We start from the raw sequence: 27,064 nt of genomic DNA, 5'->3' as shown, positions 1-27,064 counted from the left end.
GTCTGTTTTTTAAAAAAATGCTCCTCAGGGCATGTGAGGCCAAGGAGAAGAACCACTGTTCTAGAGGCGTGCACACAGTTCAGTGAGCCCTCCCTGCATTAGAAGGGTAGAGATCTGCTTCTGTGTAATTACCACAAACAGGGGTTGTGAAGAGAACATAGGAAAAACATCCTTGGACGTAAATCATAGCAGTATTTTCTTAGATCAGTCTCTCAAGGCAAAAGAAATAAAAAGAAAAATAAACCAATGGGACCCAATCTTTTGCACAACAAAGGAAACCATCAATAGAATGAAAAGACAACTTACAGAATGGGAGAGAATATTTGCAAATGATGCAACTGACAATGTGTTAATATCCAAATATACAATCAGCTCATACAACTCAACGACAACAACAAGAAACCCAATCAAAAAAAAATGGGCAGAATAGTTATTTATTTCGTAAATAATGGACATTTACGAAAACAGGAGCATGCTGGATTTGGCCTGAGGCTGTAGTTTTCAGACCCTTGGTCAACAGGCACATGAAAATATGCTCAACGTCGCTAATTTTTAGAAAAATTCATAGCAAAACTACAATGAGGCAGCACCTCACACCAGTCAGAATGGCTATTATCAAAAAGTCTACAAATAATAAATGCTGAAGTGGATGTGCAGAAAAGGGAACCCTCCTGCACTGTTGGTGGGGATGTAAATCGGTGCAGCCACTATGGAGAACAGTATGGAGGTTTCTCAAAAAAGTAAAAATAGAGCTTATTTTAATCCAGCAATCCCACTCCTGGGCATATACCCAGAAAAGATAAAAACTCTAATTTGAAAAGATACATCCACTCCAACATTCATAGCAGCACTATTTACAATAGTCAAGACATGGAAATAACCCAAGTGCCCATCAACAGACGACTGGTTTAAGAATATGTGGTGTATATGTATACACAACAGAATATTACTCAGCCATAAAAAAGAATGAAATATTGCCATTTGTGTTAGGAAACTGTTGACTGAAACCACCCAACTTGGCCAGGCACAATAATAACTGCTCTATGAGTTGTCTCACAACAGGAGGTCCTGATAAAGAACTCAGTACTGCCACCAAAAGCTAACCAGGAGAATTCAGGAGGGGCGAACAGGAGGGAGGAGATGCCAGTCCATAATATGTCCTGCCAAGTTCCTAGAAACCCTCACAATGCAATCCATCTTGGCTGAGAGATGCACATGCCACCAGGAAGGACCTTGAGTCAGACCACATATGGGCACGAGGAAGATGACTGGCTAGAAACAACCCAGAAACTAACCCCATTACCATAAAACCTGAGACTGCAAGTCACATGGCAGAGCAGTTCTCCTGGGTTTCCTTACCCTGCTGTTCTTCACCCAGGCGGCCCTTCTCAATAAAGTCTTTTGCTTTGTCAGTCCGTGTGTCTCCTCTGACAATTCACTTCCTAGTGTTATACGAGAGCACACTCTCGGGCCTCAGAAGGGGGTCCCACTCTGGTAACATTTGCAGCAGCCCAGATGGACCTAGAGAATATCATACTAAGCCAAGTAAGTCAGACAGAGAAAGACAAACATTACATGATATCACTTACATGTGGAATCTAAAAAATAATACAAATGAACCTATATACAAAACAGAAAGACTCATAGACATAGAAAAACTTATGGTTACCAAAGGGGAAGGGGAGGGGGTATAAATGAGGAGTATGGGATTAGCAGATACAAACTACTACACATAAAATAGATAAGCAACAAGGATTTACTATATAGCACAGAGAACTATATGCAATATCTTGTAATAACCTATAACGGAAAATAACCTTAAAATATATAAATGAATCACTTTGCTGTACACCAAAAACTAACACAATATTGTAAATCAACTATATTTCAATTTTAAAAAAAAAGCAGGGGTTGCAAGTTTTTCCCATTAAGGGTGAGATAGTAAATATTTCCTTTGCAGGCCATACAGTCTGTCGCAAATACCCAAGTTGGCTGTCGTAGTGTGAAGGCGCCACAGACAACTCTGAAGTATGGGTGGTGTGGCTGTGTCCCAGTGAAACATTAGTTATGAAAACAGGGAGCATGCTGGACTTGGCCCGAGGCTGTAGTTTGCAGGCCCTTGGTCAACAGGTAAAAGATTGAAATTGGCATTTTAAGCCCTCCAATTGCAAGTTGTGCTACTGACGGGGAAATTTTAATTAAGCAGAAAATAATTACCTATATTAACTCAAATATTTCCTGAGATGATTTTTTTAAACGGCTTCCGTTCCTATAAAGATTATTTAAGACACAATCATGCCCTTGGTCAAGCTGATCTCCCTGGTCAGGCTCACAGAAGTAGATCTTGCATTTGTTTTCTTCTTTTCTTCCACTCTCGTTTTGATCCCAGATGAAACAGCTAGCAGCAGTGCTATTTAAAGCTACACCAATCCAAGTGTTAACTACAGACCTGGGGCTATAGGGGTTTCTACTGAGATGCACATTAGTCACTTGGCAGAGTTTAGCACAGCTGCCCTGAGCCACTCTCCTTTGGGTCCAGTCATGGATCTGGAGCACCGAGCAGACTCCGAGGAAGAGAGCGAGGGAATGGGATGCTAGGATGCAGGAGTGAGGAAGCATCTTACTGGTGGATCTGTGCTTATTTGGAAAATACATCCCATGCTCGTGCCTGAAAGAAGGCATCCTTATTTGCAAATAGTCTAAACTAGGTAATTCAAATCTCATCTGTCATTTGTTTTTGATAAAATGATTGGTTCTTCTAAAGTGGCCAGGAGATAGAGCAATATCCTGTCTTTATTCCATGGTCTGCCTGAGACAGCCTGGGTGGAGGTAGGCAGATGGAGCACAGCCCATTTTCTGGTGGCGGCCCGGGAACAGCCGTGCATGTGGTGTTAGCAGCTTAACAGTTAAAACAATGATGTTTTAAGCGGTGGGTTAAGATTTTAATACACCAATTCAAAGGATGGATAACACTTCGCAGCTTTCCATGTAATAGTCCTCACAGTTACCGTTCGTGCGGTGGTCTTGTCTTTTCGTAAAATTGGAGGTGTTCCTTTTTCCCCCGAACTCTAAAAAGCTCTATGGCCCCATCTTAAAAATGAAGCTTTGTTTTTGTTGATTCCACTCCTGCACTGTGCTTGTACTCAGCTTGAGTTGTCTGATTTCATCCCACATTTGAGAGCCCTCTTCCTCCTGGCAGCAGATCCAGAAGGGCTAACATGTGGGCACACAGGGTTTGAAAGACTTCTCAGCTCTCAGCCCCAATATCCTAGATCTGAGGTAAAAAGTGGCACCTCTATCTCCTATAATTTGTGTGAGGAAGAAACCCCCCAATGCACACAAACCATACATCTCAGAAACAACATGCCTTGGAAAGGGGGACAGGTGATGTGCCCACTGATTCAATCAGTGATGCTTATTGGGCACCTACCAGTGCCAGGCTGTTCTAACTGGTGGGGCTGCAGAGCACTGGGAGAGCTCAAGTTCTTGGGGGAGGAAACTACAAAAAGAAGTAAATAATTAAGAGAATCTCAGCAAGTGCACACAGGGGGCAGGGTTGGTGAGATCTATTCTCTAGTGAACTCTTGAAACATGGATCCCAAGAGCCAACCGTTGTCCAAATGAATGTGCAGAGGTGGTAGATCTTAAGTTGGTTAAGTGTTTTTTGCTCTACCTGGACCTGATGATGTTTGTTTCATGCAAAAAAAAAAAGTGCCTATTTTGAATTTGCTAATGCAGCTATCTTATTTGTACCAAGGCTGCATAACGTGGGCTTTGTAGAGTCCACAAGCCTGAAAGGATACGTTTCTGTTGGAAACTCAAGCTCATGATGTCCAACAGCAAAGCGATAAGTTACCATGATTTTGTACCCGCTACAGCTACTATTTCGACCATACTTCAGGAATGTTGCTTTCACTTACAGAAACTCTACAAATATTGGTTTTTCAAAAAGGCAAATACTAAATGAATATTGTTTGCTCGAAGACATGAGGAAAACTGTGCACAGCACACACACTGCAGACAGACTGGAGAAATAAATTGTACCGGGAAGCACAATTTGCAATATAAAGCTCGCTTAATAATTTATTGGAACTTGAAAACTCAGTGATTATGCCAGGCACTGGGTATTTTGATTAACTGGTAGAAAATACAGTGCTAGCTGTCCAGAGACTGCAAACACTTGTATTAATGTGAAAGGTTTTTAAAAAATATTCCTATAGTTTAGAGATTCCAATTTGATCATTAACTGGATTTTTAACTGAGTTTAGGCTGGATTCCATCGGGTTTTTTGTAACCTCAGACTAAGTACATGACTCTCAAAGTCCTGGCCATGTGATATTATCGCTGTGATTCTGTGCAAATTAACTTCCCTAAGTTTCCTCACTGTGAACATCAGGCAAGAAGGGCACCTGACACACGGTAGAACCCACAGAACTGACCACTGACAACTCATGAATGTGCTAAGCTGGGGACAAACAGACAGGAGACAAAGAACTGATCCTCACAGTGAGTTTACAACCTGTGTGGTTGATACCTGCTGCGTTTTCAAGTGGCTTCAGGGGGGCCCTGGAGAGAGAACAATTAATATTCCTGGTGGGAGAGGGGACACTGAAGCGGCCTCAGTGAGCATTCACAAGCGAGGAACAGGAGGAAGAGGGGAGTGTGCTGAAGACAGCCCTGGTGGAGTGGAGCCCAGTCATCCGTGCAGCTGTAAAATGCTCCCTCTGTCTGACACTTAGAGCAAGATAAAACCCCCTGTGTTGTAAGTGTCATTCACCACACACCCAACTCTAATTCTTGCCAACTTTGTACCTCAGAGATCTCAGACTGAATATCTGTTTGTCCTTAAAGCAGATAAGCAGTGACTTCCCTGGTTCCCCACTCACAACCTGTACACCATTTAAAACAAGGAAATTCCGGCCACAACAGAGGCCACCACACAATTTTTAATTAAAAATTTTAAGACTCAAGTCCTTGAAATGGCTTAGTGGTTATATAAAAACATAATAAGATAAAAATGAAGAAGCCCACAGGTTGCTGGAATACAATTTATTCAAAGCATTTCACATTAAAGTTATATCAGGTTTAAATACACAAACATACAATTACATATAAAACACTATACTTTCCCAAAGTTTATGACATTTACTTTTTAGAATTAGCTGTTTGCTTATAATTTGAATCTAAAAGGTACCACTGAGTGCTGCTATAATTGTGTTTATATTTCTATTTATTTCAATTTTGCTATTAGATATTTAGAAAGCATTCATAAGCTCACCTAGAATATACAATGATTACATGTTAAATATTTACATTCAAAACAGGAAGCCAATACAGTGCTACAGATGCATGACTTGACAGTTCTTTAATGTATGTAATATACTGAATGGTCCAGCCTGCTGTTCAGAATGCTAGAAATGTTATTAAGCAGTAGAAAGCTCATCGAGGGATTTATATCTATTTCCTCTGCACTAGACCCACATTTTACCAGAGTCCATATACAAGGCTGGCTTGGAGTCACTTCATGCAAATGAGATTGTACTCTGAGCTTCCCTAAAGATAACTGGGAGGTCCAGATTATGCCCCAAGGTCGTTCCTCATCTTAGAGACCTAATTCAATGACTATCAATAAAATTTAGCTCAACTATCTTATGGTTGGCATAACTACAAAATATAAATCTGCTTCAGTGGAATCCCTAATAGAGTGAGGCTCATGGCAAATCAGTAGTGTCAAAACAACACGTACAGGTCCTGCACCTGAGGAGGACACAGAGGAAAGCTTTACTAAGTCCTCTAGGCTGGGACTCGGCACTGGCCAAGCCCGATTCCTTAGGTCTAACTCTACAAAACAGAGATGAAGCATGGTTGATGCCACGATGACATTTATTTTTTGGCTTCCCTCCATCTACCCTCCCTCTCACGCCATCTGCAGGCTGTAGATGCAGAATGGTTGATCCCACAAGACACAGGTTAGCAGCATAAACAGTGTGAGGCTGGCTTACTCCCCAAGGCAAGGTCTCCCTTCACGTAAATGGTGGGAACCAAGTAACCTCACTGAAACCAAAACAGTAGCTAATCACCGATTTCAAATGAACAAGGGATACACCAAAGTGGGGATAACTCAAACGAAGCATTTTCAACTTTTTAAATAATATAATCCCCAAATAGATTAACATTATATTAAGATGGTAAACTGTCTTGACTACCTATCTTAAATTCTTTTATAGTAACTATTTACAGTATAGATATTAACAGGCATGAAGGCCAATTTGAGGATAACTTTGATAAAACTGAATACAAACAGAGGTTTCACTCCTTCATATACTTACTCACATATTCATTGATATGCAGTATGAAGTAACAAGTCCAGTGTAGGGTGTAGCCTGTGCTGATGAAGACCTGAAACCAAGATGAAGGAAATGCATTGCTCTTACTTCATGATCAAACTCACACTCAGATGCAGTTTTGGAGACTTCAGTGAACAGAGGTTTGTGGGAGCCTACGTGGTAGAAGGGAAGGCATGGAGGGAGCACCCTGACCAAACAAGTCTCTTTGGGTCTTAGCTTCTCACTGGGAAATGAAGAGTGCTGGATTTGATGACTCCTGAGATGCCTTCTGGCGCCAACATTTTACAAAACTGGAAAAGTACGCAGGGCTTTACACTAATAAAGAATTGTTACTTCACAGAATATTAAGCATTAGAAAGCCCACTAAGCATCATTTTGTCCAACTCCAAAATTTTTCAGATAAACAATATTGACAAGCAAGTCTTAACTAAAGGAACAATCTTTTTATGAAAATAATAAATGAAATAGAGCCAGGAATCTGAAAAGTCAAATGGGAGAAGAACCCTGAAAACCTATGGCTTCTTACACCAGGAGCCTCAAGGAAAATGCCATTGATTTACATTGTAGGCAAAACCCAAAGAAGTCTAGTGACTTAGTATACACAGTTATTGTCAATAAGATGTTGAATATTACCATATATTACAAATAAATAAAAGTACATAAACAAAGTAACTTTTCATTTGTTTATTTTGTCCTCTCAAATACATTTAAAAAGTAACATTTTAGACACAGAATCACAAATACACACAAAACAAAGTAGTGCCGGCTTGCTTCACAAAGGGTTTTCCTTTGACTCTTTTAGCTGCTTTGCATAAAATTCAAAGCTTTCCTGTAGAGGAAAAAAAAAAGGGAGGAAAGTTACAGATAAAAGTTACCAGCGGGGCTTCCCTGGTGGTGCAGTGGTTGAGAGTCCGCCTGCCGATGCAGGGGACACGGGTTTGTGCCCCAGTCCGGGAGGATCCCACATGCCGCAGAGCGGCTGGGCCCGTGGGCCATGGCCTGCGCGTCCGGAGCCTGTGCTCTGCTACGGGAGAGGCCACAGCAGTGAGAGGCCCGCGTACCGCAAAAAAAAAAAAAAAAAAAGTTACCAGCAAGAGGTGATGGTACAAAACTTAAAAACATAAAGTACTGCAAACTGGCAGCAAAGACTGCTGGGCCCACAGCAGCTGCAGTCTCCTCAAGCTTCAGCACTCTTCTCTATTTCATGAAATCACCAGTTCAAGGGCCCCCAACTGAGAATTAAGGCACCAGGAGCCTCTGCTGTGTGTGTGCATGGGCAAGTGCATGCAGGTATTTACACCTGGGTATGGAAGGTCGAGGGGTTTGAAATAAACATGTTTTAGGTGACTTTCAGTTCAATGAAACAATAAAAAGGAATTTTGCACTAATGATTTCTCTTATTAAACAAAGCAAAGTAAATAAAACAAAATTTCCTAGGCAACCTACTGAATGGGAGAAAATATCTGTAAACATATATAGCTGATATGGGGTTAACAGTCAAAATATACAAAGAATTTATATAACTCAATAGCAACAGGGGAACTGAACAGACATGTGGCCAAAGAAGAACTACAGATGGCCAACTGGTACACGAAAAGTTGCTCAACATCACTGATAATCAGGGAAATACAATTAAAAAAAACAGTGAGATATCACTTCATACCTGTTAGAATATCTATTATCAAAAAGACTAGGAATAACAAATGTTAGCGAAGATTTGGAGAAAAAGGAGCCTTTGTGCACTGTTGGTGGGAATGTAAATGGTGCAGCCACTACAGAGAACAGTATGGAGGTTCCTCGAAAAATTAAAAATAAAACTAACATATGATCTAGCAATTCCACTCTTGGGTATTCATCCAAAGAAAATGAAAACACTAATTCAAAAAAGATATATGCTCCCTCAGGTTCACTGCAGCATTTACAATAGCCAAGACATGGAAACAATCTAAGTGTCCATCAATGGATGAAGGATAAAGAAAATGTCACACACACACACACACACACACACACACACACGAATATTATCCAGCCGTAAAAAGAATGAAATCTTGTCATCTGCAACATGGATGGACCTTGACGGTATTATGCTAAGTGAAATATGTCAGACAGAAAAAAATAAACACTGTATGATTTCACTTATATCTGGAATCTGAAAAACACAAACAAACAGAACCGAGCTCATGGATACAGAGAACAGATCAGTGGTTGCCTGAGGCTGGTGGAGGCAGGTTTGAGGAGGAGGAAGATGGGTAAAGAGGTTCAAACAGCACAAATTTCCAGTTATACAATGGGTAACTCAAGGGGATACAATGTACAGCACAGTGACTATGGTTAATACTGGATTGCATATTTGAAAACAGCTGGGAGAGCAGATCTTGAAAGTTTTCATCACAAGAAAAAAATTTTTCTTTTGTGACTATGTATGGTGGCAGATGTTAACTGGGCTTATTGTGGTGATCATTCTGCTATATATACAAATATTGAGTTATTATGTTGTATAGCTGTAACTAATATAATGTTGTCAATTATATTTCAATTTAAAAAAATCCTAGATAAAGAGAGAAAACCCAACTTACTTAAAATGGAAATGAACAAGTAATTAACAGTGACATAATATGCTTAGCTATTGAAATGCAGGCCATTAAACCCTATTTCAAGTTGAAATGAAGAGGGAACTGCCCCAAGGACATTTGATAAATTCATACCTACAGCTGAAGGTCTCAGACTGACCTTGTATTTTAAACCTCAGCCCCAGAGGGCTATGTTCTCCTGCAGCCAAACCCATGGCATGACTGTTCAGTTCCCAAAGCCCTCTGGAGGATCCTTCACAGAGATCTAATCCTCATGTAATTAAGTATTCAACTTATTTTTTACACATTATTATGAAGCACACACAAATCTTTAGAGGTATTTTTTTTCCCTCTTAATTAAGAAATACTCACAGGGGGTTCAGTGAAAGGGACAGACTCTCCAGCATTCTTCAGCAAAACTGCATAACGCTTTAGAAACAGATCATTCAATTTTACATCCTTCGCAGTCAAATTTTCATATAGTGCTTTAGCAGATGCGACATCACTGTCCAAGGCTAGAGAAAAAGATATTAATCACAGATAAAGCCAACCTATCTTCTTCTTTTCCCAAAACACTTAGCCATTCAGGGACTCCTGGATCCCTTTATCCCAAAGCAAAGGAATACTTAACTACCTTCAGCATTCATAATCTACAAGCTCCGCCCTTCCTTCCCCACACCTCTCATTCAGCATCACCCGCTATGAAAGAGAAGGAAAATAACAAATAGTTATTTTAAAGACCCATGCTAGTTAAAGTGACCACAAACTGAAGTCTTCAATCATAAAGTAAGCACACACCATTCAATCTTTTTCTGCTTAAAATCACACTTTGAAATTAAGCTAATCCAGGGACTTCTGTGGTGAGGAGTATGTAAAATAAATTATGTGGAAGTCTATATCTACATCAACATCAAGATCAGCAGCTAAACACCACCAAAAGACTTTCAATAAGGGAGGGTGGGAGGGAGGGAGACGCAAGAGGGAAGAGATATGGGAACATATGTATATGTATAACTGATTCACTTTGTTATAAAGCAGAAACTAACACACCATTGTAAAGCAGTTATACTCCAATAAAGATGTTAAAAAAAAAGACTTTCAATATATTCTCCTATCCTAAAATAAGCAAATGGGAATACAGTTAGCTACAATGACCAAAAAAAATTTTATATACATTATTAATATACAACATACATCTATACAAGTTACACTAATATTTCACTTAATTGGATGATGAAGTAGCCTAGGAGCTAACTTTAGCTGGCTTTCTACTTGTGGCTGATTTGCAAAAATTTTAATATCTTCCCTTTTACTAAAACTTCCTGATCTCCCTGCTCTTCTCCCTCCCAATTCCCAAGTGGGATTACACAATAGTAATTTTATGCTGTTTTACACTACTTCATCTTAGTTATTACTTAATATCTGCCAATTCCTCAAATGAAACTTTATGATTATAGCACTATTTTGAAATATATCATGTTCCACTCATAAGGGTAGAAAAACGGAGAATTCTGATTGCTCAGTCTGGTGTCCTGCCAACAATAAAATCGACAAAGTAACTCTTTACTTACCCATTAAAAAGTGAGCAAATCAGTGGGTGTCAGATGGACAGGTGATCATAATTTACAAATGCTAACATTTATCTTGATTACTGAGGAAACTTTAGACTGGTTCCCTTTCATGTGTGATTGCCTGGCGATCAGGGAGGAAATTGCTTAAAAGACTAGAATTTCAGTTGTGACTGCAGGTAAAACCTTGGGGCTCACTTTTTAGTTAAGGTGATTGTCATTTCAAAGGAGCAGGTAGACCACTGAAGGAGTAAACAGGCAAGTCAAGTGGCAGTCTCAAATATGTACCCATTTTACATTGTATTAGGTTGGCCAAAAAGTTCATTCAGGTTTTTCCGTAACATCTTAGAGAGACTGGATTGGTTCCCAATGTGTACAGCAAAGTGGACTTCCAAGTCCTTCCAGGAACCTGGGATCTTACTCAACAAATCAGCGCCCCTCAAAAGATGCTCAGAGATACTTTATGTTAACACTACATGAATAATTTCGTATTTTTCTTAAATACAATTTTAAAACATATCCTAAGGCTAAATAAATTTTGTACCATAAGCAATTACCTGATATTTAGGATTACTGCCTTTGAGCTGAAGACTTAGTTGACTATACTACAAATATTTAAATCACTTAAATAATGAAGTCAGATTAAACTTATTACCATAGCTTTTCATGATGGAAGTGTATGCTTCTTCCTTTTCAGTTAATTCAGGAATCAATTCTAACAAAGACTTCAGAGTTGGTGCCTAGAAAATTAAATATAGGTAACATTACCATGACTCAAAAGAACAGTGAAATAAAACACTGATATATGGACATTATACCAAAAAAACCTGACAACAGCAACAGAACTGCCTATTCAATTTAATGGACTATTTTCCCTTTTGTATATCTTAGTACACTCGGCCCCCTGTATCCAGTGGGTTCTGAATCTGTAGATTCAACCAACCACGGACCAAAAAAAAAAAATCCAGAAAGTCCAAAAAAGTAAACATTGAATTTGCTGTGTACCAGCAAATATACATAGCATTCACATTGTATTGGGTATTATAAGTAATCTAGAGATTATTTAAAGTATACAGGTGATGTGTGGTAGGTTATCTGCAAATACTACACCATTTTATACAGTCTCTTTGAAAGGAAAAAAAAGGACAACTAAATATTTTCTAAATGATGTTTGTTGTAAATAAATACATGAGTCAGAGATAAAAAGTGCAATTAGGTAAATTATTTTTTAAAGTGTGTGTATGTATGGGGGAAGTATGTGAAAATTAAGGAAAACTAGACCTCCCAGAGTTGTAAACAACCTAAATGTTTCACATAAAACAAACATTACAATTGGTGCTCAGTTTAAAACTTCATAATATGCCCAAATAAACTAAGAACAGGGTTTCTGGTGCCCACTCACCATGAAAAATCAAATCTAAAAAAAAAAATTTTTGAAATATGCTTTTATTCTTTTTTTTTTAAACATCAAAAATAAGACTTGGGTCTGTTTCACACATACACACATACCTTTTAGTGTAAATAAGGTAACTGTACAACCTGAGAACATGAATCCGTGGCACATACCAGTTTTTTGTTTTTTTTTTTTTTCACATACCAGTTTTAAAGCTAACGGGTTCATCTACCTCATGGTTTCTACCTGAGCCACCTGACAGGAGACACTCTGCAGTAGGTGTCTCCCTCAGCAGTGCTTCTGCACTGTGAAACTTACCCAGTGACCCAAGCAACGGGATTTGTTTCTTACATTTCTAAGGGCCCTTTCTTGGGGCTCAATGCATAACTACAAGGATAGAGAATTCACTGTATGAACTTGTTCTGCATTTCCAATACAACCAAGGAGCCAGAACTGACTCTGCATCAACATCTAAAGAAGTAAACAAGCACAGGCCAGCAAGTGTTCAATCTCTATAGTATTTTTAGAAAACGTCCTGAACTGACAAGCTCTTACATGATACTCAATATCTCTGAACAAGACTAGCTCATAGCATTATTGATTTGTCAGCAAGTACAATAGCACCGTACCTTTCCCGATCTCCGAGAATTCCTAATACAGTACACCAAGAAAATTGGGGTTTGTTCAGCAATTGCACCACATCTCTAAAAATTGAAACATTATTTGGTAAGTGAAGGTTTTTGATAAACAAGCAGACCAAGGTGAATATTTCCAGTTAAGAAAGTTCACAATAATACAGTAATGTATCATTACCAACAGGAAGGTCTAACAGTCGACCAATGTTTTTTAAGGCAAGAAAAAAGAAAACAAGTGCAAGCTAGGCCAGGCTTTCATGCATGTTGTCCTTGGCGCTGCAAGTATAAGGTCTGTTTAAAAAGCAAAGGGAAAAATTCAACCAACGCTTCCACAACCACAGAATGAGGTTTAGGACTGCAAAGAAAGAGGGAAAAAAGAAACACTATTCCCCTCCAATTATACTGCCAAGCATTCACAAGTGAGCTAGGGATCATAAGGTTAATTATACATTTAATAAGGTGTCAGGGAGATAACTGCTCGTTTCTTTATAAAAATTAAAATGTACAAAGCAAGTTCTCTTTAAAGTATAATTACCTACACTTACGCATACAAAAGGACTGATTTCAATCTCTCTATTTTATAAAAGGCTTTCATTGCGATAGACAGCCAGTGCTTGAGAAAGAGACAAAAGTTAAACTCAAAAAAAAAAAAAAGTTTATATGACAGACCAGATAAATCAAGTGTCTATCCCATCTCAGATGCTATAGTAAAATCAAATATGGCAAGACATTATTTTAGTTTACACTCATCACAGATGTCATTCTCTTAAGTTTCTAAAAGCACATTGCTCTTTCAAAGCTTTAAAACACTGTCAATACTAAAATGACTAGTATAAAAAGAACTTTTGGGGACACACAGAACATTTACACTATAAACTGATGCTTTCGACATCTGTGAATAAAGTATTCTTCACTACAGCAAGAATAATCTTTTACTGTTTGACAAGCAGGTAAAGAATGGGTAAAGGGTTTATCATCTGAAACCTCAGTCTACTGAAGGGATAAAAATGAAAAGACAGCTGTTGCAGCAACGCTCGGCTGTTGCCAAGAGCCCTAGACAGGCCACTGTGGGTACATGCAGCTCTGAAGGCGGCTGCCACATCCCCACTGTCTCCCACTCTGGACTGCTCGCTAGGAAGAGCCTTGATCAACAAGCTGGTAATGAAATACCAAGCGTGACTTCCTAAAGAGCTATCACAATGATGTGTTAAAGCTGAATGAATACTATCACACGTCCAGCTAGACATGCATATACCCTGAGTGGGTACACTTAGGTATGTACACACAAACATAAAGCATTAGAATTTATTCTTTTCAAGATAAAACTTGTAATACTAAAGGCAACAAAACAATGAAAAGATTCCTGAAATCCCCATCATAAATTGCCTTTTCTGTTTAAAACAAAAATTTTTTTTAAGGAAAAGAAAAGGTAAACATGCCAAACCAATCAAGAAAATTCTCAACTAACTAGCATTTCTCTCTCTCCAGGAACAAAAGTAAAAAAGCCTTAGAGGCAGTGCCAATTTACACTTTTTACAAAAATGTTAACACAGAGAAATTTCTCAGGAATTCCTTTTAAAAATGACTTGGATTCTACTGTCAAACTAGATGAACTTTAAGGATCAAAAGCAGAGTTCCAGCAAATGAGTACAGTTTTACCTTCCCTATCTAGTACTTAAGAGGTGCTGCAGCTTGCAAAAACGTTAAGTGAATATAATACTATTTACTACCAGAAATCGGTCCCAGGCCTCAATCTGACACAGGGAGTCTATACAAACACAGCCGTTGGTGGGATCACGGTGACTGTTTGACTGCCACCTGCTGGGAAGGAGCTCCCCGGCGGTGCCTGTTTGTGTACATTAACAGTGGCAGCGACGATCACCCACCGTTGGCGCGCGGCTTTATATGTAGTGCTGTTAAAATGGCATGAATGCAGTTGTCTCCTTCCCTGAAGATTGCTAATTTAACAGAGAGTGCGGGCCACAGAGACCTGCATTTGTCATTTAATGTGTCTGTGACACACAAGTGAATAGAAAGCAAATTCTTAAAAAATCTTGAATAAGGCACTGAGAATGTTTGAGTATTCAAGAGAAGCTGTACTTGAAAAGCAAACATTTCCTACTTTTTGTTTGCAAACTGTGTTGCCATGGTGATGCACAGTATTTATAGAGCAGCGTTAGAGAAATTAAACTAGGAAATCAAAGGAATTGTTTTGCATTACCTATCTGCACCGAAACATTTGTCTTTAAATCATTTTGGCAAAACATGTCTTCCCCCACCCCCACTTAAATCTAAAGACATTTCTAGTCTGATTTGGCATCTTTAAAACCAGCAACCTGTAACTTACAATCCAGTCCCTGTCATGTAACCTTGATTCACGTTCAAATTTAAATGTGCAGGCAGCACCACACTTCATTTCTGGTATTCTACCACACACCTAAGTCTAGTAATTTCTTAACTGACTTCTCACAAGCCACAAGCCCCACTGCTCCATGTATGGTGGGTCATTACCTGTAGGAGAGCTCTGGCATCATCCACCTTGCCTGAATCCACAAGCTGAAGGAAAAGGTCGGTGACAGGTTTGTAAATTGCAAACTGATTGGCCAATCTCTCTGCCATGATGCTTACTGAAAAAAATGACAGGTAAGAAAAATCTTTCATTTAAACAGTGGTATAACTAACTCATCCACCAAAGAAAGTCAGTCCAGACTCACTAGAGAGAAAAAGTGCTTCTGTGTTCTTTGGCTAGAACAGCTAACTTACTCTTTTCAAGTGCTGGTTCCAACCGTTCCTCTATGACTTTTCGGAATAAGTATGCCAAGCCAAAGTACTGAAGTTCCATGGTTTGGTTCCCTGAAGTAAGCATATTTTCAATGTTTTCTATTGCACCATCTATGTTACTGCTGTAAAAGAAAGTAAAATAAATTATAAGGAAATATTTGCTTTTAGTATTAATATTGCAGGCAGTTTCAGTATGAGTACTTTGGGATTCACACATGCAAGCATTTTAGGAAAAAAAGGAAATATATTTACAATTAACCAGATAAAAAACACTACGCAAGTTGAACCCAATCACATTTAGGTGGCACAAGCAATCACTGGGTGCTTTATGCTACAGTAACTGAAGTAGCTGCTTATTTTAAAAAACTGCTCTAGAGACAAGATCAAACAACTATATAGAGAAGAATTAAAGACAATAACTTAAAAAATTATTGTATCTCAAAGACTTGATTCTGCAGCTGTTTGGAATGTAAAATGAAAACTTGTTTAAATGCTATATAACTCTGGCATTATAATCTGCAACTGGTCACTAGTGCATGAAGTAAAGATAATGTATTACATCTTAGGATTCTTAAAAATGCTGATGGTGTCTTCAAAAGGTATATTTTCATGTCTCTCGACCCACAGTCACTACAATTTGTTTTTGTCAGGTAATACATAACATTTGAAAAATATTCAATTTATACTAAAATTCTCAGAAAAAAGTATCTTCACACTTTTTATTTAAAAAAATTAATTACATGGCCTTATGTAGCAAGTTATGATAAAAAATTATCTTTATGACTATCTTTTTGGTTAAGATGCTCTTTAATTGATACTTTACAGTTATGATATGGCACTCGAAATCCAAATAATCAATTTTATGTTGGAATTATTACCTAAAACAAGAATTCTCTAAAAATGAGTACACCATTACAATAAAGTTTTCTTATGGGTTTTAGTTAGAGAATTATTTAATAGTGAATAAAAACATATTCTCGGCCTCATATAAAACTCTGTTTATATGGTAACATTTAAAATTTCATCCAGGGGCTTCCTGGTGGCGCAGTGGTTAAGAATCTGCCTGCCAATGCAGGGGACATGGGTTCGAGCCCTGGGCCGGGAAGATCCCACATGCCGCCGAGCAACTAAGCCCGTTCGCCCCAACTACTAAGCCTGTGCTCTACAGCCTGTGAGCCACAACTACTGAAGCCCGCGTGCCACAACTACTGAAGCCCGTGCGCCTAGAGCCCATGCTCTGCAACAAGAGAAGCCACCGCAATGAGAAGCCTGCGCACCGCAACTAAGTAGCCCCTGCTCGCCACACTAGAGAAAGCCCGTGTGCAGCAACAAAGACTTGGATAATTTTCTGGATCTTCTAACTTAAAATAATCACATTTTCTTATTAAAGGAAAAGTTTAAAGTTCTATTTGGGGAAATAGTTTTAAAAGGGTGAAAAACAAAACAAAACCTCTTCTCTGCCCAAAGAGAGGAACAAAAACCCCTGTAAAAACCAACATGACATTTTCGTATCACAACCCATTAAATGTATGTAGGATTAACTGCTAAAGAACATTTTTTTCTAAAAGCATGAAAAATGTCAATTCCATTATTACCCCCATGAATCTTTAACTTTGCTAGTGAGGTTAATAAAAATCAAGTTCTTATTTACTTCTACAGTAGTGATCCTCAACAAGGAATCTAGAAATGGTGGTATGAGAATCATCTCTAAATACCTCCCTTTGTGTGGATGTGTGTTGACACGGGTGGATGGGTAGGAGGGTGGGGAAGATGGAAATGTGTATTTTTAACAAGCTTGCTAGGCCTTCTGTTTCACTATGTACTGGTAGAGTGTCACCTTCAAGTGTTGCTAACATTCAAATGAACTTATTTTTCACTTTTGCAACCAAGTGTTTCAATAAGGGCCTGGAATGTATGAATGAGAAAAGTTACCAACCGTGAAGCAAGTTTTATGAATTTGAAAATTTTGATAAATGTTGATTTAAGATTTAATTTAAAGCTAAAACATATTTTGTTAACATATAATTATTCCCTGATAGCTACAGAATAATCAGCAACTGGCATCGATACTTCCTCTGTAGTTGATACGGCTTCTAATACCCTAGTTTTATAAAAGGTGGGATTTGAGATAACGTTCCTTCCAGTATCCAATGGAGAAAAAGAAAGCTCGAAAATACTCACTTCTTTATTTGTGCCAAAGCAATGTTATTGATGAAAACCATACGGGAAAGTCCAATTGAATCTTCGAGTCCATTTACCAACTTCTGAATGTCTTGTATGCTTTCTGTATCACCCTTCAAGGCACATGCCTGAATAAGGCGGGTCACTGCTATCCTAGAAGGTATCTGCTCCAGATCCAAGGCTGTTTTTAGTGTTGTTAGAGCATCTACAATAGAAGAGCAGGTGACGGAGCTTTTTTTGTATGAACCGTACTGACTTTAATGTGTTTTGAAAACTAGCTTTTAAATATGAGCACAAAATGACTATACACAAAAAGCTATGAATAATTTATTCTATATTACAGGAAATATTAATACTTTATGAGAAACCTAAAAAAAAAAATAAAGACTTATTTGACTGTAAGATATCAGAGACCAGAGAAATTTCTTCTTTAAGTCACAGAGAAAATGCAGATGTTACTGACAGAATGTGGATTCCATTCAGGGATAACATTTAGTGACTAATTTCAAAGAAGTTGACAAGTTCAGAGAAATATAAATAAGGAAAAATTTTAAAAATTAAAGGCCTTCCAAAAATATGTAACCTCTACCCACATTCATACTTTCCCAGATTTTACTACACTCAAAAGATTCATGATTATCAAAATCTTCTAATACCGCAAAGATTCTTTCTTGAAAACAATGTCTCTTTCTAATCCAAAAAGGACTGATCATACAAGAAGAGCAGCCAAACTGGAACACTCAACTTACACACTAACAAATTTATTTTACACGATTACATATCTTGCAGATATTTTCTTACACTGATTTTTCGGAGAAAATAAAGCTCACCAGATTCCCAGGGAGAAACCCTTCAGGAGTTTCTTTTTTTTTTTTTTTAAAGTATCATACTTACAAGTATGTGATTATGGATAAATATGGAATATCCTTCTGATTTACTGATTTAAGTGCCAGGGTAGCAAAATCATTATATTAAATAAAATGATGGACTGCAGGGAAATTGCAATACTTAGCACAACAATCACTGCTACCAAAGAAAACTTCATGGCTCTATAGAAATTAAAGCAGTGTAACCTACACAAAACTAAGACCCTCAAAGCAGCTTTCCAAGTAACAGTCTATCTTTAACAGAAGAATGGGGAAAGGGTAATAAACACTCTATTAAAAGTGATACAGTAAAAGACATCATGAATTTAAGTATTTATTACTGAATAAACAATTTATTATTACTCCAAATCTACATTCTAAACCAGTGATTCTCAAATGGGGAAAAGGGAAAATAGGCAGTTTAGAAGGCATATTCAATAAAATTTTATAAATACACACGAACATACAGGAAACAAAAAATGTTATTTATACTACTTTAATAATATTATCTATAGAAAATAAACTTGATAAAATCTTAACTGGTGGTCATACACAGATAATATGGAATATTTTTATTAGCCAAGAATATTGTCAGCCAGGAGGATCTTCCCACACCAGTGGATCAAACAGCAACAAAAATAAGATAACAATGGTGATGATAGTAACGCGCATTTACTGAGCTTTTACTACATTTGTTGAGCACTTACTACATGCCAGACACAGTATTAAGCAGTCACACTCACAACTACCCTCTGAGGTAAGTAACAAATTTATATGTGGGAAACTGAGGCACAGATAATTTAAATAATTGCCCCAAGGTCATACTGTTAAGACACCAACCCAAGAATCTAACCACCCCAGAGCCTGCATCTATGGGTGCATGTGTGTGTGAAACAGTGGAGGATAGAGGAGAAGAGATCATTTTATGTCTATCCAAAGGGAGCATGGGACCTTGGAACCGAAATCATATTCCCATACAGGGCTGGACTTCTGGACAGTTCATGATTTACGGGACACCAAAAGCAGTATCCATCCACACCCCTCCCCGAGTCCTTACCATACTGTCACCTAATTTACTAGTAATATTGATTATATTGCAACGGTGTGATGTATCAGCTATTAATATTCCAGAACAGCATTTGAACTGGCTTTATTTTTCTTCCTGCTTTAGCTGGAATTGAGAAAAAGCAACCTGAATTTTTTTTTTTTTAATTGGGAGCTCTAGTCAGCCATGGAACAAAATAAGGAGATGTGGATAGTGCCAACAGCATTCCCGTCCTTGACAATGATCACAGTAGGTTAGTCCGTGGCGAGGCATTGGGAGGTGGGTTCATAGCTTCTACTCTCAACCAACCTCCAGGTGAACAGCTGAAAACAGATGTGAAATTATATCATAGTTTCTTGCTGTCTTCACAGGGTACCTAACATACAAGTGGGATAGCAGTCAAGTTAAACACTGATTAGATTCAGCTCAAAAATTAACTCCTTGAAATTAAAAAAGTGTTTTATTCTGATCTCCATGTCTACAAAATGTCATTTATAAAAGTGAACTTATTTATATGGGAGCAAGTTTAATTTTTCAATGTTTTAAAATTGTTTATCAGGGACTTCCTTGGAGGTCCAGTGGTTAAGACTCTGCACTTCCACTGCAGGGGGCGCGGGTTCAATCCCTGGTCAGGGAACTAAGATCCCACATGCTGCGTGTCGTGGCCAAAAAATAAAATTTCGAAAAGTAGAAAAAAATTGTTTCTAAATATCTACTTGCCAAAAAGCCTCTTCTATTGCAAAGAAAATGAAAGCTTTTAAAGTTTTAATAGCAAGCCCTACAACACTCAATTATGACTGAAGCTGTCTAACAGGCTGGTCCTGCCTGTAGAATACTGAGGCAGCAATTTTGCATAGGCAGAAATGATCACTTACATACTCAGTCCTAACCAGTTAGGAAGACATCCAAAGACCAATACCTCTAGGCATTACAGGCAACATTAAAGCTGCACAATTAGACAGCAACTTTCAGAGATGTGAAATTATTTTATAAGCATGCAAGTGAGGAGTATATACAGAGTGAGGAAAAAACTAGGCAACATATTTAACGGTTAAAGAGCTGTTTCAACCTTCCTTAAAGAGTTCCTAAGTGTCTTTTGTTGTATCGGCAAAACCATGGTGTTACTGTATCAACTAAAATTCAAATGTAAAATTAAATGTGAAAAGATGCTTATCTAAATTTCAGAGATTCATCACTTTTCCCCTTGGGAGCTCATTCATAAGACTATCCGATCCAAATCCATTCCTCTGCAAACCCATAAACAGCCTCTAGCAAACAAATGGCCTCATCCCAACCCTCCCCAAAGTCATCTCCACATTTTTCTGGTGTTATCCTCTTAATTCAAAAGCTCGAAACTCGAAACTCCAAACAAACACTGTATCTTACTGCTGTTGGTATTATGAACTATTAAAAAAGTATTAGATTAAGTTTTAAAAATCAATATTATAATCACTTGGTGCACAATTCCACACATTTAACACTCAATTTAACTCATTTGCTAACTCACATACAACCAACACAATATGCAAGAAACAACTGCTGGGAATTGTTTCAGATGCTCTAAAGTATGTTAATTTCCAAAGCAAAATGACTTGTGCTGTGAATTTTAACGCACTTGAAAGCCTGTACTTTCTCTCCTTCTGCAACACAAATTTTGCATGTCTGAAGAGCTGTGATTCATCTTAAGAAAACCCATCTTGTGTTAAATGGAATGGAAACTGGACTAAGTGGTCAAATGACAAGTACATTCATATTCAAGCTGTATTATAAATGCATGTACAGTAATTTACGTCTCTCAGCTACCACAAAAGGCTCTTGATAAGCAGGTAATTTGCTAAATGGACTCCTTTATCCAAGTATTCGAAGGGCGTTACAAGAAAAATCTGCAGAGGCATTAATGTGACGTAAAGGTCAAGCATTGTGACATACCTTTCAAATAATCCCGCCTAACTTGCGCTATGATGAGGCGGCTGTTGGCAGCATCGTTCAGTGTGAAGCCCTTGATGTGGGTCTCAGCGCTAAAAGAAGCAGACATTTAGAAAGGAATTACTGACATGCTTCTGATACGATAATAAATGGTTGAGCACCAAGGTGAAATTATAAAAACTACTGTTCATATGTTAAAAATATTGCTGCAAAATATCGACCTGGAGACAGCTCTTGTGTTATCCTGTCAATGGTTATAGAAGGATAATTTTTTTTTGCATTCTGACAGATGACAAAGTTGGAAATGAGCAACAAAAGAAACAAAGTACAAGATTTTTTTTAAACAATCGGTTCAGATTCTTGAATGCTGACATATTAGATGACTAAAATAACTGCATGCCCTGCATTGTTCTGCTGTATCCTAAGCTGGATACTTTTTCCTCTTTTTTCTACACTCACCATAATTATAAAATGTAAAACTATTCTTTCGGCAACAAAAATGAGCATTTATTTTCAGCACTTTATATTTTAAATATAAACTAAAGCATATTACTAGCACCATATCATTTGGCTGATTAATTTTCAAATTTCTGTCATCTAGATACATACAATTTTTAAAGGTGAACATACTGCAGAACTAAAACCACTGCTACATTAAAATGTAAAATTTCACACAATCTTGTCCCAGCCTTAAATCTGAAACCCCCCAACTTTTTTTTTTTTTTCCCGGTACGCGGGCCTCTCACTGTTGTGGCCTCTCCCGTAGCGGACCACAGGCTCCGGATGCGCAGGCTCAGCGGCCATGGCTCACGGGCCCAGCCGCTCTGCGGCATGTGGGATCTTCCCGGACCGGGGCACGAACCCGTGTCCCCTGCATCGGCAGGCGGACTCTCAACCATTGCACTACCAGGGAAGCCCAAACCCCCCCAACTTTTTAAAACTCAAGAGCAAAAACTTGCTTTTCTTATGACTAAAACCTACATAATTAAAAAAAAAAAAAAAAAAAGAAAGAAAGAAGAAGAAGAACCCTAGCCAGAGATGATTTGTTTGCTACATGGTTTGCATATCTCCTGTGATGAAATTTCAGCATCCTTAATGCTCCTAGGCTTTATCTCCCGATTAGGAAATCTCCACAGGTCAAAAGGAGCAAAAGCAATTGCTGCCATTTGCCTTATCAAGCTCAGTGATGATCTTGCTGCCAACAACCTCGGCCTACCGACATGAACATCTAAGCTGAGCAGATTGCAAGAAAAGCAGGGTCACTGCTAAATTACTCTCGTCAATCCCAAGAAAATCCTCCAAAGACACCATGATGTGCCCATCCTCTCAGTCACTTTCGGCCTCTGAGGTTCCCCCCCTACTGTTCCTGGGGGAAGGATTTTTTTATCCCCCCAACGATCCTCTTAATCCCACCAAAGCACCCACTGCTCAGTTTGACTTTTTTCCTTTATCCCATCTGTCAAAGCTCTTAAGTCAAAAACTCATACATGAGACTATAAACTGCAGAAAATAAAGGATTTACTTTCTCAATCTTTAGCATGATTAAATAAACAAGCAGACACTATTAAAATTAAGCTCATTTCTTATGCCAACATTGTTACATGTATTATACCATATTTACTTGAAAATATTACCTAAAATTCATTAAAACCATAAGGTAGCAAAACTTCTGACATCACACTTGATTGTCAAACCTTTTGAAAATCTCAAAACACAGAACATTTTTCTTTTAATAATCTCTTGCTATCTCAAGAAGGTGTGTATTCAATATACATTTGAAAGTGAGGATAAATAGGAAGAAAACTCTCCCCAGCTCTATTACATGCTGAACATATATTACACATGTAGAAACTGACCAATCACAACCAAAATATATTCCAAACTGGCAAAGGGAGAAAAACTACAGAAGGTACTGGTGATTCTGCAGTGTACTCATTCATACAATAAAATAAGAGAAGTTTACTTCTGAATCATAATTTTGATCTTTCCTTTTGGAAAAAAATCTAGTACAGAGATGTCAAATCAAACTTCCTTGTGATAATGAGAATATTCTTTACCCATGCTATCCAATACGGTAGCCACCAGCTACATGTGGCTACTTGGCTACTGTGATGGAGGAATGGAAACCTTAATTTAATTTTAATAATTTAAATTTAAGTGGACACTTATGGCTAGTGGCTACTGGACTGGACAGCACAGAATTCCAGACATTTTCTTTTCATTTTTAGAACTGCTAAAATAAAGGAAAAAAAATTGCAGAGTGAAGGGGTATCAATCTTTTAACTCACAATCAACTGCAAAAATTACTCTGTCTTAACCAAAGAAGATAGTATCACATGGAAAGTTTCATATTAGAGATTTCAGAGCTATGACTGGTCTATGGATTGTACTTATATAACACGCACATAGGACATTAGGCAGTGATTAGAATTTATCTTACTTTGGAAAACAAAAACTGGCCAATCCAGTAAAAACCATCAGTTATTAATTTAGCATTATTTTTAGACAGAATAAAATAAGAAGCTAGTAGGAACAAGAGAAAATGAAGTGCTATTCTTGAAAGATAAAGCAGAGCTAATCACCACATGATTCTCAAATTTCCTAAGACTAGAGTTCAGTGTTAACAGAGATTTAAAATAACAATTCATAACCATTACTGCTCTATGAATAAGCAGTTCCCCTCCCTTCAAAGAATTCACTATACCTAAATTTTTATTTTGAAACACAAGGAAATGTTGTAATTCTAACTAAAAATGAAAGCAAGTCATTCTTTTTTTCTTTCAAAAATTTTAAAGGCATCTGTTACTTTTGAGGTTCCATTACTTGTTGGGAAGGTTAAGTAACCTTCTTAAACTGCAAAAATCTCACTAGTAGTCATGTGAATCCGCAATACATTAGAGACAGCAAAGGTACAGCAAAAACAAAGACTGCATTAGTTCACAGAGAAAACAACTGCTCTTAAGATTGAACAGGTGGCATCATGTAGGTAACTGTAACAGACTGCTATTTATAGAGTATATTTATAGAGTAATAATAGAGTAGTAGTGCCAGAATAATACTGGGGGTACCACCACTTGCTACAGTAGCTCATTTGGTCACACCATATTACAATAAAGATGCCTCTAAAAAAAAAAAAGCAACAATTATTTTTCATTCTGATCACTGATGCAGAGCCAGAAGGGGAAGAGATGACCTAGTGGAACACTGGCAACGCTGGAACCAGGAAACAAATCCAGAGAAGTTATACGACATTCCTCCAGTAACAGAGAACTGGAACTCTAACTTCCGCTTCTGAATTCCCAGTCCAGAGTTATTTTCAAAAGTACCCAATGTAGATCTAACCCAAGATACGATTACTTCATAGTCAGATATAACGTTTTATTGGTTCAAAGAAAAGGATGTGCACAGATCCCCAGATTAAGTGCCTCTGGGCATTCTAAAGCTTGGCATCTAGGAATCTCTTTGGGCCCACACAACTACATGGGGAAGGCAGCTACAAAATACTCCTGGAAGATAACACAGGGGAAGATAAAAGTAACCTCAGGAGTACAGAAAGGTTTCATGAACATCTAGAGAGGGAGGGAAGAAAAGAAGATAAACCTACATTTTACAGGTTGTGGACATAAGTGTAAATAGAAGGGCTGTGCTTATAACCATCTTCTAGGTCAACAGCTTTCACACTTGTTTGATCAAGATTCTCAGTCAGACATAGTAAGAAACGATGTTTTACGGTACATACCAGTGCACTGATATACAGATGCACATATAACTGAAAGCAAATGTTCACAAAATATCTCTACTACATGGAATGCTTTGATATTTTCTATTCTATTTAACTAAAAAAGATGTTGATTCTGCCCCACTAAAGAGAGTCCATGATCCACTAACAGGTTATAAATGCAATTTGAAAAACTACTCTAGATCAGGGGTCTCCAGCAAGAGGTATGCACACTGTGTGAATGCTCTAGGGTGAGACAAGAAAATGTTTAAGTTTCTATTTTTAAATCTTATTCTCCAAAAAACTGCTATTTTTGGAGTATGCTCTACAATATACTTACATATCACATACTTACAGTAGTACAGCTCACTGATAATGGTATGTGATCAAAATGTTTAAGACGTGATCCTTGACTCACCTGGGGTGTTTAGTAAAATGCAGATTCCTGGGCCCCACACCAGATCAGGTGAGTCAGAACCTTTGAGGTGGGTGGTGGGTTATCTGTTTATGCTACCAGAATGTGAGGCTCACCATTCTAGAACAAGCCCAATTAAAATGAAAGAATTATAATTTGTACTTTTGGGAAGTATTTCAGAGGTCTCTGTGACCAACCTCAGGACTAAAAGACTTGAAAAAGATTTCCTTCTTTGCTTCCATCTCCTCAGTTAATCATACCCAATTCTCAACACAAAATGTTCCTCTCTTTTTTCTGCCACCCTTTCCTCCCAAATCACTGTTGTTTCAAAACACCTTTGATAATTGTGGACAGTGTTTAGATAATAATTTTCCAAGAAAAGTAACTGTAGGAAAAAACCTGCACCTCCTGGATGACTTCAATGGTTATAGATGACAGGATGCTGTTCAATGTCACATTTTCCAAGTCACTAATTGAGGATGTACTGAGTATTCCAGAGAGAGATAATTTAATTAGCAACTGAGTAAAAACACAAATGAGACACAATGCATTAAAAACCTGAACTTAAAAGTCTCAGTGTGACCGTCCTATATCAAGACATAGAAGTGATTCAAGATCATAGATATATATGGTATATGTGTGTATCCATACATATATAGTACTTATATGTATATATATGAATTATATATACTGTGTGTATGTGTATATGTCAATAGATACAGATATATTTCCACAGACAAGTACAGTCACACACAACGTATTTTTCAAAATGTACTGAAACATAAACAGTAAACACGGCCCTGTGGTGCATAACTTTAACATAACACTAATATTAACGCCAGGTTTTCCAGTGAATTCCAAGAATGGCAAACATCCATTTTCTATTCAGGATTCTAATATTCCAAAAGTGCTGAGACTTAAAAATTTTGAAGGCCAAAAGTTAGCCAGGAGAGATTATTTCAAAACTTACAATATACTAGGAAAAGGTTGACCTTTGCCATTGAAAATAAAGCTATTGATTCATCAACAGGACAGGTGTACCTTCCAGAGCAGGTGACCTTGATCTTCTCCTTTCTAGGCCCTTTCTGATTAATTACTTAACTTTGAAGGTAACTCCTTGGGGATAAGACAACAGAGTCAGTTAACTGACACAACACCAGGGAAGAAAACTGTATTCTCGTTCTGATTAACAAAGTATTTTACTCTAGGGAACTAGCCAGAGACAAAACCACTACCGCCACTAACACCAATACCACTAAACAGATTACAAAACAAGAAGGGGAAAGAGAAAAGGTATTTAAAATGTGTTGAGTACCATATATTTTCTCTACTTCACTCTATCTCCTTCAATAACTAGAAGAAATCATTAATGTAAGATTTATTATCATCTACTCATTATACAGAAGAAAAACTGAGGCTCAGAGATAGGAGGAAATTTTCCCATGAGCTTTCAAGTAAGATTCAAACCCTTGCCTAAGTTCAAAGCCCTTGATGTCTTCATGTATCAGGCTGCTTCCACCATTAAAGGTACACAGTTCGAGTTGCTGAACAAGAAACAGAATATGATTAAAAAAACTACTTTTCTATATATGAATAGAATACATGAGTTGTGGGGTTAC

General features: G+C 37.8%; 1 protein-coding gene across 3 annotated transcripts in view; it reads right to left on the bottom strand.

Moving 5' to 3' along the window:
- Positions 1-7,016: 7,016 nt before the first annotated feature.
- The window catches only part of LRPPRC (leucine rich pentatricopeptide repeat containing), a 104,034-nt gene continuing 83,986 nt past the window's right edge, over positions 7,017-27,064 (bottom strand). For 2 of the 3 annotated variants that reach the window (XM_022573946.3, XM_089922358.1), the window contains exons 31-38: positions 21,316-21,404; positions 17,476-17,680; positions 15,277-15,416; positions 15,025-15,140; positions 12,508-12,582; positions 11,141-11,225; positions 9,290-9,432; positions 7,017-7,176 (exon numbers count right to left, since the gene is read on the bottom strand). In XM_022573946.3, the coding sequence (XP_022429654.1) occupies positions 7,120-7,176; positions 9,290-9,432; positions 11,141-11,225; positions 12,508-12,582; positions 15,025-15,140; positions 15,277-15,416; positions 17,476-17,680; positions 21,316-21,404 (910 nt within the window). In that variant the 3' untranslated portion in view covers positions 7,017-7,119. The remainder of the gene's footprint in view (positions 7,177-9,289; positions 9,433-11,140; positions 11,226-12,507; positions 12,583-15,024; positions 15,141-15,276; positions 15,417-17,475; positions 17,681-21,315; positions 21,405-27,064) is intronic. The other variant, XM_089922357.1, reaches the window with a different exon arrangement.

Source organism: Delphinapterus leucas, chromosome 13 (assembly GCF_059928025.1).
Source record: "Delphinapterus leucas isolate spDelLeu-1000000601 "Yukka" chromosome 13, BTC_Dleu_Yukka2, whole genome shotgun sequence".
NCBI classification, from domain to species: domain Eukaryota; kingdom Metazoa; phylum Chordata; class Mammalia; order Artiodactyla; family Monodontidae; genus Delphinapterus; species Delphinapterus leucas.
The sequence above is the reverse complement of the archived record's forward strand: the minus strand, read 5'-3'. Positions and strand labels throughout refer to the sequence as shown.